This window comes from Chiloscyllium plagiosum, chromosome 16 (assembly GCF_004010195.1).
Source record: "Chiloscyllium plagiosum isolate BGI_BamShark_2017 chromosome 16, ASM401019v2, whole genome shotgun sequence".
Classification (NCBI taxonomy): Eukaryota; Metazoa; Chordata; class Chondrichthyes; order Orectolobiformes; family Hemiscylliidae; genus Chiloscyllium; species Chiloscyllium plagiosum.
The window spans coordinates 1,865,439-1,879,536 of record NC_057725.1 but is presented as its reverse complement, the minus strand read 5'-3'; the positions used below and the strand labels follow the sequence as shown (position 1 = coordinate 1,879,536).

Here is a 14,098-nt window from a genome sequence, read left to right as displayed (position 1 = left end):
GACACAGAGATTTCTCTGCTCATCTACACTACCAACAATTTTACCATTAGCCCAGTACTCATTATTCCTGTTGCTCCTTCCAAAGTGAATCTCTTCACACTTTTCCACATTAAACTCCATTTGCCACCTCACAACCCAGCTCTGCAGCTTATCTGTGTCCCTCTGTAACCTACAACATCCTTCCGCACTTTCCACAACTTCACCAACTTTAGTGTCATCCGCAAATTTATTCACCCATCCTTCTATGCCCTCATCCAGGTCATTTATAAAAATGACAAACAGCAGTGTGCTTTTCAAATCAGAGACATGCAGACTGATATTGTCAAGTTATACGGAATAATTAATTTACAGGAAAACCCTACCCCGCCCCATTCCACCCAGCCAAGCCAAGAGACCAAGGCAAAATTGTGTCTATCAGAGCTATATCCCAGAACGCCACCAACCCCTGGGGTAGAGAAGTTGATGGATTCACTTTAAGAGGAGAATTTCTCCATCCTCTGAGTCCTAACTGAACTGATCCTGAGGTGGTGCCTCCCTGTTCTCGATTTCAAGTCCTAGAGAGACTACCTCTCAGTGTAGACCTTCTCAAGCCCCTTCAGAATCTAGTTTATCCCAATGAGATTATCTCTCATCTTTCTGATATGTTTTTCATCAAACTGTTTGGAGATGTTGTTACACATCACTGGTGCAGAGGGACTTGAACCTAGACTTCTGAGCTCAAAGGTAGGGACACTACCACTACATTAGAAAAACCCTCTCCCTCCCATTTTCCTAAATTCCAGATAACATGAGCTCAATTTACACAGCCTCATGTCATTGAACAGGGAATTCTCTTGGAGTCTGGCAGCTTGGTGATTGCTTGCCCTGACCATTCAGGTCAGGTTTCACCATGAAAGGAGTTGTCTTTGTTTTGTTTTAAATCTCTCCAATGTGTGGTATCTTGTGACTTTAATTTCACTGATTGAGGAGTAAATGGCTTTGGCCTGTGTGTGTAAAGGAGACAAGGCTGCATCAAGCTCAGTGCCCCATTGCTTTGTGCAGCATTCTCCTCAGCCACTGTCAGTGAGAAGCTTGGCTCTGTGACTTCCCTAACCCTGTCCTTAACCCTAACCTTGACCCAAACTTTAACTCAATTCCTAACCCTATCCCTACTTGGGCCCTAATCCTAAACCTATCCCTAGTCCTGACTCTGACCCTCTCACAGGAGGGTAACAGGTGTTTCAGAGCTGGTGTGAGGAATAACAGCATCAGGTGACAGACAATGAAGTATTGCCTTGTTTTGTTTTAAATCGGGGATAACTGGGTAATAACACACATTTGAGAACCAACTCAGCAGCTTGTTCCAGTGATCAGGAAAAGGAATGCTATTGTATGGGGTGATTTTCTTCCTCCCCCCAGCCGAGATTAGTAACAAATTCGGAGTGCAGAGCTATATGAATAAGCGATGGATGTGCTGAGATATTTGAAGGCACCCAGTTAGCTGTTTGCAAGGGAGGATGTTTGTGATCTGTGTAATGGAAAGCGGTCCCACAGAAAGAGCTCTCATGAGGGATGGTAATAAAGTGGGCGGGTGACATGAGCAGATGCTAATTGTTCAATTATACAACCAGGAGTAGCTTCTAGTGCCTGGGATTACAGCAGCACCTTCTCTCCCACAAACAGGAGCAGGAGGACAGCACTGGCCATGCATCCATAACCACTAAACACCCTCTCAAAGTCAGTGCTGAGCTGAGGTTTCAGCTATTCTCCCAACCAGAAGTCTGGCACCAAGGGTCTCCTTTAGCATGGCAGCTTAATCAGGTCGAGCCGGTAGTCCCAAGAAAGTTCTGATTCTGAGGAGATGGCCGCTCGCCCAGCTGAGAATTTCACCACTGACTCCGAGCAAGCTCCAGACGGGGACACTCCAGGAAACCAGCCATTGGCAGAGGAGACTCCAATCTCTCCTTCGCCAAACAACCAGAATTCTGCCGCCCAGGAGCTGGTGAACGCGGATCCAGGGATCCAGGATGATCCAGGCAGCCAGGTTCCGTCCGGGAAGGAGCAGCTCAATGAAGTGACGCCTCCTGAGGAGGTTATTGTAAGTGAACACTGTCAGTTCCCTCCAGCAACAAAGCTAGTTTCATAACTCCTGAAAAGTTGTTTTCTTTCTCTAATCCTAATCCCTTCTCTTTTGGGGGTTTGTTTAGTATAACCCAATAGATTGACGCTATGTTTGGAGGTAAAGGTTGGGAGTCTGGAAGGTCAGAATTACCATTGAAGTACCGCTGGGTTAGAAATCCGAAATAAAAACCAACTCAGCAGCAACTGTGCAGAGAGAAACAGAACAAAATAACAACGGTCACTGGATTTGAAATGTTAACTTTTTTGGTTTCAGAGCTAGATAGGGGAACTCTTCTGACTTTTAAAAAAAAATCTTTTGTTTCAAAGTTGCCTTCATTCTGTTATATCTCTCGATCAGGAATCGATAGTCCTTTCCAAACACGTTTTTCTCCTTTTCGACACTATCTCTGTCCTAACACTGATACACTCAGTAATATTGAGGGCATCTGACCTGCGTTCAGCCTTTTTGTTGGTCTCTTTAATGTCCAGGCCACATTTTTTCTACAAAGTAAGCCCCCGACCCCCTTGAGCAAAGCTGTAGTGTCCACTGCCAGGTATCCTGTCTTAACAGATCTTTTGACCCAGAGAATAACACAACTATATCGCTATCATTGGTCGCTCACTCCTTTTGCTCATGTTTTGAGAAAACAAAATGTTTCTCACAACTTCATGCGCACTCGGAAGTAATCATGTTAAATAAATAAAATACACTTTATATTTAAGATTTAGACTCCAAAATTGAGTTCCTTTTGCTGAATGAAAGCTGCACACTTCCTTCAGTGAGTATTACCGAGTAGTCGAGTGTGGTGCTGGAAAAGCACAGCCGCTCATGCAGCATCCGAGGAGCAGGAGAATCGACGTGTCACGAATAAACCCTTCACCAGGAAACGTCGATTCTCCTGCTCCTCGGATGCTGCATGAGCGGCTGTGCTTTTCCAGCACCACACGTTTTGACTCTTACCACCAGGGTGCTGTCAATTTGTGCTTTTTTTTAGCATGTATCAGAATCTGCTATCATATGTTTTTGTTGAAATGAGCAAGTCAAAAACTACACAAATGTAGTGAACGCTTGTTTCCTGCAGCATCTAAGGATGTAGTAATGAGAAACTAGGTGGGAATACTGTATAGTGTATTTCCGAAAAACATGGATGGTGCATGAGATACTGTTGAACTGCAGCTGATGTTCAATAGCAGCGGTTTGAGGCTACAATGTTATAATATCATTGCACTTCTCCCAAATACGATGTAACATATTATGCTCAGGTAATGTTTGTGAGATGAATGACTGATAGCATCACGATTTCATGATAAACACTACTTCCTTTTTGTTTTTCTCTAATGCCCATAAGAGGCAACTGTTACCTGGCATACTCCACTGATTTGAAATTAATTTCACCACCACTAAAATATCATTCTATACTCCGTGAACACTAGTAATTTGTGAGGGGTTAAGACCTTGCATTTTAAAAAAAAAGGAAAAATCAAATTAATGTAGTTATTAATGACCCAGATATTGAGGCCAGAGGTGGTACATTACATTATTTTCTTGACGCCTGTTTAACTACAATCTAGCTTTGCCTAATGCTGTTTTTAAATGTCTTCGAGTCATAGAGATGTACAGCACGGAAACACCCTTCAGTCCAACCTGTCCATGCCGACCAGATATCTCAACCCAATCTAGTCCCACCTGCCAGCACCGGGCCCATATCCCTCCAAACCCTTCCTATTCATATACCCATCCAAATGCCTCTTAAATGTTGCAATTGTACCAGCCTCCACCACATCTTCTGGCAGCTCATTCCATACACGTACCACCCTCTGTGTGAAAAAGTTGCCCCTTGGGTCTCTTTTATATCTTTCCCCTCACCCTAAACCAATGCCCTCTAGTTCTGGACCCAAGGAAAACGAACTTGGCTATGTACCCTATCTATGCCCCTCATGATATCACAAACCTCAAAGGTCACCCCTCAGCCTCTGACATTCCAGGGAAAACAGCCCCAGCCTATTCAGCTTCTCCCTATATCTCAAACCCTCCAACACTGGCATATCCTTGTAAATCTTTTCTGACCCCTTTCAAGTTTCACAACATCCTTCGTATAGCTGGGAGACCAGAATTGCACACAATATTCCAATGGTTGCCTAACCAATGTCCTGTACAGCTGCAACATGACCTCCCAACTCCTGTAGTCAATATTCTGACCAATAAAGGAAAGTATACCAAATGCCGCCTTCACTATCCTATCTACTTGCGACTCCACTTTCAAGGAGCTATGAACCTGCACTCCAAGGTCTCTTTGTTCAGCAACTCTCCCTCAGACCTTACCATGAAGTGTATAAGTCCTGCTAAGATTTGCTTTCCCAAAATGCAGCACCTCTCATTTATCTAAATTAAACTCCATCTGCCACTTCTCAGCCCATTGGCCCATCTGGTCCAGATCCTGTTGTAATCTGAGGTAATCCTCTTTGCTGTCCACCACACCTCCAATTTTGGTGTCACCTGCAAACTTACTAACTGTGCCTCTTATGCTCGCATCCAAATCATTTATGTAAATGACAAAAAGTAGAGGACGCAGCACTGATCCTTGTGGCACTCCACTGGTCACAGGCCTCCAGTCTGAAAAACAACCCTCCACCACCACCCTCTGTCTTCTACCTTTGAGCCAGTTCTATATCCAAATTTGAAACTTTATTGCTGGAACAGCACAGCAGGTCAGGCAGCATCTAGGGAACAGAAGATTCGGCGTTTCGGGCACATGCCCTTCTTCAGGAATGAGCAGAGAGTGTTCAGCAGGAGAAGATAAAAGGTAGGGAGGCGGGACTTGGAGGAGGGGCGTTGGAAATGTGATAGGTGGAAAGAGGTCAAGGTGAGGGTGATAGGTCGGAGTTTCCAACGCCCCTCCTCCAAGTCCCTCCTCCCTACCTTTTATCTTCTCCTGCTGAACACTCTCTGCTCATTCCTGGAGAAGGGCCTGTGCCCGAAACGTCGAATCTCCTGTTCCCTGGATGCTGCCTGGCCTGCTGTGCTGTTCCAGCAATAAAGTTTCAACTTTGATCTCCAGCATCTGCCGACCTCACTTTCTCCCTATATCCAAATGGCTAGTTTTCCCTGTATTCCATGAGATCTAACCTTGCTAATCAGTCTCCCATGGGGGACCTTGTCGAATGTCTTACTGGAGTCCATATAGATCACATCTTCTGCTCTGCCCTCATCAATCTTCTTTGTTCAAAAAAAGTCAATCAAGTTTGAGAGACATGATTTCCCACGCACAAAGCCATGTTGACTATCCCTAATCAGTCCTTGCCTTTCCAAATACACGTACATCCTGTCCCTCAGGATTCCCTCCAATAACTTGCCCACCACTGAGGTCAGGCCCACTGGTCTGTAGTTCTCTGGCTTGTCCTTACCATTCTTCTTAAACAGTGGCACCGTGTTTGCCAACCTCCAGTCTTCCGGCACCTCACCTGTGACTATCGATGATACAAATATCTCAGCAAGAGGCCCAGCAATCACCTTTCTAGCTTTCCAGAGTTCTCGGGTACACCTGATCAGGTACTGGGGATTTGTCCACCTTTAACCGTTTCAAGACATCCAGCACTTCCTCCTCTGTAATCTGGACATTTTGCAAGATGTCACCATGGAACTAAAATGAGACCAAATCTGTATGTGGTACTGTATTAGGAAAAAAATACTGACCAGACGCTGGTTATAAAGAGCCGCCTAGACTCGGAGTGAAGATGCAGAGAGGCTTTAGGACCAGCCTTGACTATTCATAGTGGAGTGATTTAAATCTTTGAAGGAACACAGGTATTTGAGTGTGGCAGGACATTGGCAGGTTTGAGATAGACTTCATACTGGTCCAGCTACACTTCCAGTTTTGTTCCATGACTGCCTGGAAAGGAATGTTATTTAGTATGGCAAGGTCAAAGGTGTAATTTCTGATTGAATTATTGAAACTTTTAATTCACCTGATCAACCAGATGATGACCTCACTCTGGAGTAGGTGGGAGATGAACCTGGGCCTTCTGGTCCAGAGATAGGGACATTACCACTGCATCTCTCAAACTCCCTGAAAAGCTGCAGTTATACTGCAGTTCTGGAGTCGTGGCTACACATGAGCAAAAATTGAACATAAAAGTAAGGAACAGGCCATTCAGCCCCTCAAGCCAGCTCTGTCATTCAATACAATCATGGGCTGATCTGATGGTGACCTCCAATCTGCATTCTTGTCTACCCTGGACATCCTTTCACTCCTTAAGCCACCTCTGCCTTAAAAGAAAGTTCAAGAACTCTGCTTCAGTTTCAGGAAATCTATCTTAAATCTCATTTTACTTTGTCCCCATGTTACATCAGGCCTTGTAATTGGATCTTATTGATATCTGTGCCAAGTTGGAAAAGTAAATCTAACCAATGGGTTGGGTTTATATTGCACAATGTATTTACAGAGCAGCGGAGCTAGTCTGTCAGCGCAGTGTCTTTTCAGCTGTTGACAATTTGTTTCAATCCTACCCAGAAGGGAATAAGATCCCGAAGAGGCCTGAGGCCTTTTAGCACACTTGACCTCTCTTCTCAACAGCAACTTGACCTCTCCGTTCAAGAGAGACTTGCCGATTTCCCGTTGTAGGGGCCACCTATTTCTTCAAACGATGTCAATGAGCTGCTCTCACCCATCTGTGTTGGAAACCTACCTCTGATAAGAAATACTTCCTAATTCATATATTGAGTGAGCCATTCGCAACCTTGAAACTGTGCCCTTTTGAGATGCACTGATAGGTGTTTTTTTTTCACTACTTTTTCTTAAATATTTTTATCAAATTTTCTTGAGGTTTTAAATGTTACAAACCTATGAATTAGGAGCAGGGGTGGGCCATTTGGCCTTTTGAATTTGCCCTGCTGTTTGCTAGGAAGAATACTAGTTAATCAAAGCCTGTTTCCAAAGCTGCTGATGCTCCTGGTCCCAGGACCAGCTTGTTGCTGTCCTCTATATATTACCTTCAGGGCCCAAGTGGCACCCTTGTACCACCTCAATATTTACTGTAGTGATGTGGCAAGGCACTGTACAGCATCAGTGTGGTCTCTGTGGATTTAAACTGGGTCACGGTATTCTTATGATTCTACCTGATGGACAAGTCACATCAGAGTGAGAGACCATAAAATGTATTCTTATAGTTTTCTATTGTGATTGGTCACTGGCAAACATTCACAAGAGGCTGCCAATGTACTTTTCAGAAAGAACATGTCTATGACCACAAAGTGTACATATTACACTAGACAATAACAATGGGAACAATTTCATTACAAAGTTATTCCAACAACAGCCTCAGACATTTGAACCTCAGTGAGGAATCACACTAAAACTTGTTGTTCAGCTGCAATTGGTTTCCTTTTGGCAAATGTTTGCATATTACCATAAAATTTCTTCAGATAATGTCTCTTCCCAGGCCCCAAGACAATAAGTTAACTCCTCTCACTATGACTTAACATGGGCTTCTAAGCTGATGTCTTCAGCAGTCTTAAGATATCCTCTTCTGCAAAACCCCCACAGCCTCTGCCTCTGGAACCACATTCTTAATGAACTCTAAGGAGGTCAAAACATCTCTGTAGTCCTGTTCAGAGACAGTGAATACCAACAGCACCTCTGCTGTTTTGGACCTTTTCCCACACCCCAACCCCTATTTGGTGTGAACTGGCTTGTATCTCTTGCTCGCGCGCTCTCTAGTGTGACTTTCTGACTTTTTTGAAAAATGTTTATTTCACTAAAGTGTAATCCTACATCCCCCTCTAATGTTTCTTTCTGCTCTGATGTTTGTGTGGGATAGCAGCTCTTGTTGGAAGTCAATGTATTAGGATAAGGGGGCAGCAACTTTAAAACCGAGCTGAGGAGACACTACTTCTCCCAAAGGGTTGTGAATCTGTGGGACTCACTACCTCCAAGTGCAATAGATGTTGGGACAGTCAGAAATTTAAGGAGGGGTTAGACAAATTTTTAATTAATAAGTTGAAGGGATATGGGGAAAATGGGAGTGAGGGGCATATCGGCCATGGTTGAACAGCGGAGCAGACCAATGGGCTGAATGGCCTAATTCTGCTCCTATATCCTACCAACTTATGTTGGTTGTGCAGGGGGGTCTCCAAGTGGCTATGCAGCTTAGAGGAAATGCTGGTTTTAAAAACAGATTTTAGCTTACCTCCATTTCAGAATGGAATATCCGAGCACCTCTTCTGCTTTGAGTTTTTTCTGTTTTATAATTTAGATCCAAACAGCATTGCATCAGGTAACACTTTTAGATTGTTCCAAGGTTTTCTTTGCTAAATGCTGTGCTCCCGGTTTTCACGTACCTTCTCTATTTCTGCATTGTGATATGGTGCACAATTTTACATTTGTATTCCCATTTGTCAGTCCATTATTTCAAACCCTGCCGAGCTCAGTTTATAAATTCTGGCAGGAACATCCAAGTTCTACTTTTTACCTCCTCCAGCTTGTCTGAATTTAAACTGCCTTGTGCTTCAGGTCACAGATATAAACAGAGCTGGTGCTTTTGGAAGAGGGGAAGTGATGGCTGAATGGTGGTAGTGTTGGACTGTTAATCTAGGTTGCAAGGTCACTTTATGTAATCCCTTACCCAGAATCTTTCTACATGACACATACACTCAATGGCAAGACTCTCTCTCCCTTTCTCCCCTCCTCTCAACGTTCATCGAAGATGGGTTTTTTTTTGAAACGCCTGCAAATCTGACCTTTCTAAATGTTTGGCAGTCACATTTATTATGTTAGTTTTTTTTCACATGTAGTTATAGTTTTAGTTGTGATTATTGGTTTGATCTCAAATCAATCTGAACTTGTAAGGGGTGCAGCAATGCTGTACTGTATAATGAAATATAGGAGCTGTTTTCATCCTGTACTCTCTGGGAGCCTTGGTGTTCATTACTTCCCTTTTAAAATGTTTCTCAAATGTTCACCTTTCCTTCTCAAAATACCAGATCATTTAGTTGGTCAGATTTGGAGAATGTGTTGGTTTCCAGACTATTTGAAACCACAATCATCACTGCTTAGAAATATTTTTGGTATTGTATTTGTGCCTTCCCTCTAACTTGAAAAAAATTTAGAAAATAGCCTTTTATTCCATTTTAAGCTGTTTCCTCTTCCTTCATGGACTGTGGCAGTTCAAGAAGGCAGCTCATCCTCACCTTCTCAGGGGACAACTAGGGATGACTCAGCCAGTGACACCCATGACCCACAAATGAATTTTCCTAAATGAATTATAACTTGCAGTAGAAGCTCTGGTCCCATTTTGTTTCTGATGCAGTTTGAGATTTGAACTGAGCATCAAAATAGCTTAATAAATCTGAATATCATGTCTAAACTATTGTTTTAATGCATCCTTTTTTTAAAAAAAAGTTTAGAATTTGTATATCCATACACACACACAACTGGTAGTGTATACCATGAAACCAATATTGATTTGTCATGAAACCATCCTGTGCATGAATGTCCTTTTTTTATTTAAAAGGACGAAAATTTGTTGCCTTTCCCTGATCTGGTCTGCATGTGATTCCAGATCCCAGCAATGCAGTAGATTCCTCTGAGAGGCCTAACAAGCCACTCTGTTAAGGATGGGCAGTAAATGTTGACCCAGCCAGCAATGCCTGTGTCCCATGAAAGATTAAAGAAAACCAGCCAGACCCAGGAAGGAGATTTCCTTTGTGAGCCTTTTCTTTTGGGACAAGGAAATGAAGCTCTGTCAGAAATTTAACAATGTAAAAGGGAGAGACACACCCCTTCACTAAAGGGATTTTGAGAGCTTAAATATCTGACCAGCTATCTCTTTATCTGGCTCGTGTCATTAGTTTTGTATAGACCCCATTCCCTTAAGATGCTATAAATAGAAGTTGTAGGAATTTGGGCTTAGGGCTCATAGGCAGCTGGAGGGATAAAGATACAGTGGACTGGAGATGTATTTGCCCAACTTTGACTTCAGGAGCACAAATCCTTGTAGGGCTGGCTGTAGGGGCTTCAAGGTGATGGGGATGAGGTTGCAATGCCACAGTGATCTGAACAGCCTATTTCGGATGATGCTCCTGGATATGTGCCTCTACTCCACATTCAGCCAACAGCAATGTAACCTTTGAAAAGCCACACTTCCGTATGAAGACATTCTCTCTTTTTCTTCCCCCTCCCCCACCCCTTCTGTTTTTTTTGTTTTAGGTTTTGAACACTGTTCCTGCAGACCAGGATCTTAAAAAACCAAATGGTTTGTATTTACAAGATGGAAAACGTCATGTGGATTATGTGCTGGTGTATCAGTATAAGAAAGCCAACCGCAAGGGGCTCAGCTCCCGCCAGCAGAGTACAGTTGGTGGCTCTCAGCAGGATCAGACTGAGCCTCCTCTCCAGCCCTCCGAGTTTCCGGATGATGACCGGAAAATGCGCAGAGAAGAGTTTGAACTAAACCTTATTGAATCTGGATTGGAACTGGAAAGTGATGAAGAGGTAATATTGCACTCCTTCAGATCAATGCAAAGATCAGTGCGATGTTCAAGATTGTATTGGATGATTATTCATTTGAAATATTCACACACTTCAGGAAAAGGCTGGAGATGAGGAATGTTCATTTAACAAGCTGGTGCAGGCTCAGTTGGGCGAATGGCCTCCTGAATAGTAACCGTTCTATGACTCTGTGCTGACCTATCTCAAAACCAAAACACTGATTAGGTTAGTTGGAGGATATATATTCCTCTTTGGGCAGGAGGGGTCTGGGGGGAGCCAGTTAGCTCAGTTGACTCTACACCTAGGGGTTTGCCAACAACATGGGGTTTGATCCCTGCTTCAGTGATTCCTCTCCTCCACCATCACCACTGAAATCCCCCAAGAGCCCTGGTTTAACAACCCTTGACTGCTCAACAATAATACATGAAGATTGGCTTCATGATACCTGTGATATTCAGGTCTAGCCACTCAGCTGATGCTGATGTGAAACAATAAATGTAGTGTTCTCCCACTATTGGAAACCTTTTGATTATTGTGGCAAATCTTTAAATATAAATCTGTAGCTCACTTTCTGATTCACAATCTAATATAGCAATACTCCTGGAATATGCAAAATGAAACTGAGTCACTGTCTAACACAGTTCACAAAGATATTTATTTAGCTGAGCTACTTTGCAATTGTGATTAAATAGGTTAGGGCCAGAAGCAATCTATTCCATATTTTCATCAGATGGACAGCTCTTTAACCTATTTCAATGAATATAAGTGAGCGTGTTTATTTTACTTTTTCCCCATCCTGAGTGACCAAAATCATCCTCCACTGTCATACAGCAGTTAGGATTATTGTGTTTAAAGTGAAGAAGGCCGTAAGCTAAATGTAATTGAGCCTTGTCACATTAAATAATTAAGGTGCTCACAAATAATTGCAATAGGTTAAACTAGAGTTTTTATACTGTAGTTAAGTCTTTAACTAGGGCTGTTTAGTGCATTGTGTTGTCAGTTCACATTGGATTCCCAAACATGATGGACAAGTGAATTCCAGTAAGGGGTGGGTGGGGAGCATGATGCTTCACTGACAGCACTCCATCAGCATTAACATTTGCTCTGCAGCAGATTCATTCTGAAACAATTTGCGACGGTTTGAATCCCTTGTAAAACCAGTACCTAAATACTGCACTAAGCTGATGTCTCTGACCACTTCAGAGACACCGCCCCTCCAAGTGAACTTGGCCTATCAGCATCTGGAGTTGGCCTGAGTTTGTGCATACTCCATTTATTTAACCAACATAATATTGCAGTTTGTAGCAATTCATGGAACTATCTGATTCCAAGAAACCTTTGCAAAAAAAACAACTGGCTTGGTGAACCAACCAACAACTCCAACCCTCCAATTCTTCAACCAACTCATGATCAATTTGTTGCCAAAACCCTTGGTCTGCTTCGTGGAACTTGAGTGGGAAAGGGGGAGGGGGGTGCAGTAGTGTGTAGTAATATTTTTAAGAACATGCATTTCCTCTCCACTAAAGATTCCCTACCTCCCTCACTTACCCCATCTCCCTCTGCAACCCCCCTCCCCTCCCCACACTGTGATATCTCTCACCTTGCTGAAGCCCCAGCTGATGGTCTATACACTCATACGTATTTCTCTTCCCAGATGGAAGATATGGGTATATGAAATAAATTGATATTAAATTTTAGACAATGCATGTTAAGGACATAGTACAAGCCTTTGTAGCCTATTTTTTAAATTTCAAGGGTTTCTTTTCTACTGTTCAAAACCTGGTTATGATGTGTGATCTAACTGATCTAATGTGAGCTATAACTGAAAAAGAAATCTCCACTCTTCCACTTGCTCAAAATAAAACTAATGTTGACTGTTCTGGAATATTCCGCTGCTCGCTCCTTCCTTCCTGGTTGATCCATTTGGAAAACTATTTCAGACGTCCTCTTCCACATTAACAGCTGGTAATCCCCCTTCCATCACTACTCTGTGAGCAAGCATCCTGATGGGTCTAGCACATTGAAGATTGAATTGATGTTACAGAATTCATGCAGCAGCTTTTCTGTTTCATGAATTTTGATCACTTCTTTTTCCTCACAAGCTTATTCCTCAGTTCAAAGATCTGCAGGTTAGATAGGCCATGTTAAATTGTCCCATAGTGTTCAAGATGTGCAGGCTAGGTGGATTAGCTATCTTCCCCTCTGACGGCCCCTTCTCCCACCTCCAACACACCCCATCCACCTGGATACCCCGTGCTGGCCTCTTACCCGCCCTCGATCTCTTCATAGCCAACTGCCGCTGCGACATTAACCGCCTCAATCTCTCCACCCCTCTCACCCCCTCCAACCTCTCACCCTCGGAACGTACAGCCCTCCACTCCCTCTGTTCCAACCCCAACCTCACTATCAAACCAGCAGACAAGGGAGGCGCGGTGGTAGTTTGGCGCACCGACCTTTACACCGCTGAGGCTAAACGCCAGCTCGCAGATATCTCCTCCTACTGCCCCCTTGATCATGACCCCACCTCCCACCACCAAACCATCATCTCTCAGACCATCCGTAACCTCATCAAATCAGGGGATCTCCCATCCACCGCCTCCAACCTCATAGTCCCACAACCCCGCACTGCCCGTTTCTACCTCCTGCCCAAAATCCACAAACCTGACTGCCCCGGCCGACCCATTGTCCCAGCCTGCTCCTGCCCCACTGAACTCATCTCTGCATACCTCGACATGTTCCTGTCCCCCTTAGTCCAAGAACTCCCCACCTACGTTCGGGACACCACCCACACCCTCCACCTCCTCCATGATTTTCGCTTCCCCGGTCCCCAACGCCTTATTTTCACCATGGACATCCAGTCCCTGTACACCTCCATCCCCCATCACGAAGGACTCAAAGCCCTCCACTTCTTTCTTTCCCGCCGTACCGACCAGTACCCTTCCACAGACACCCTCCTTCGACTGACTGAACTGGTCCTCACCCTGAACAACTTCTCTTTCCAACCCTCCCACTTCCTCCAAACGAAAGGAGTAGCCATGGGCACCCGCATAGGCCCCAGCTATGCCTGCCTCTTCGTAAGATATGTGGAACAGTCCATTTTCCGCAACTACACTGGCCCCACCCCCCACCTTTTCATCCGCTACATCGATGACTGTATCGGCGATGCCTCGTGCTCCCATGAGGAGGTTGAACAGTTCATCCACTTCACCAACACCTTCCACCCCGACCTCAAATTCACCTGGACAGTCTCAGATTCCTCCCTCCCCTTCCTCGACCTATCTATTTCTACCTCAGGCGACCGAATCAACACGGACAACTACTACAAACCAACCGACTCCCACAGCTACCTGGACTACACCTCCCCCCATCCTGCCCCCTGTAAAAACGCCATCCCATTCTCCCAAATCCTTCGTCTCCGCCGCATCTGCTCCCAGGAGGACCAGTTCAAAATACGCACAACACAGACGGCCTCCTTCTTCAAGGACCGCAATTTCCCCCCAGACGTGGTCGAC

At 44.2% G+C, this 14,098-nt stretch overlaps 1 protein-coding gene across 10 annotated transcripts in view; it reads left to right on the top strand.

The window, feature by feature from the left end:
* ano1a (anoctamin 1, calcium activated chloride channel a) overlaps window positions 1–14,098 on the top strand; it is a 238,286-nt gene that overhangs the window by 35,839 nt on the left and 188,349 nt on the right. For 9 of the 10 annotated variants that reach the window (XM_043705340.1, XM_043705348.1, XM_043705346.1 and 6 more), the window contains exon 3: window positions 10,305–10,589. In XM_043705340.1, coding sequence (XP_043561275.1) covers window positions 10,305–10,589 — 285 coding nt within the window. Of the gene's footprint in view, window positions 1–867; window positions 1,252–1,662; window positions 2,078–10,304; window positions 10,590–14,098 lie in introns of those variants that run through there. The other variant, XM_043705341.1, reaches the window with a different exon arrangement.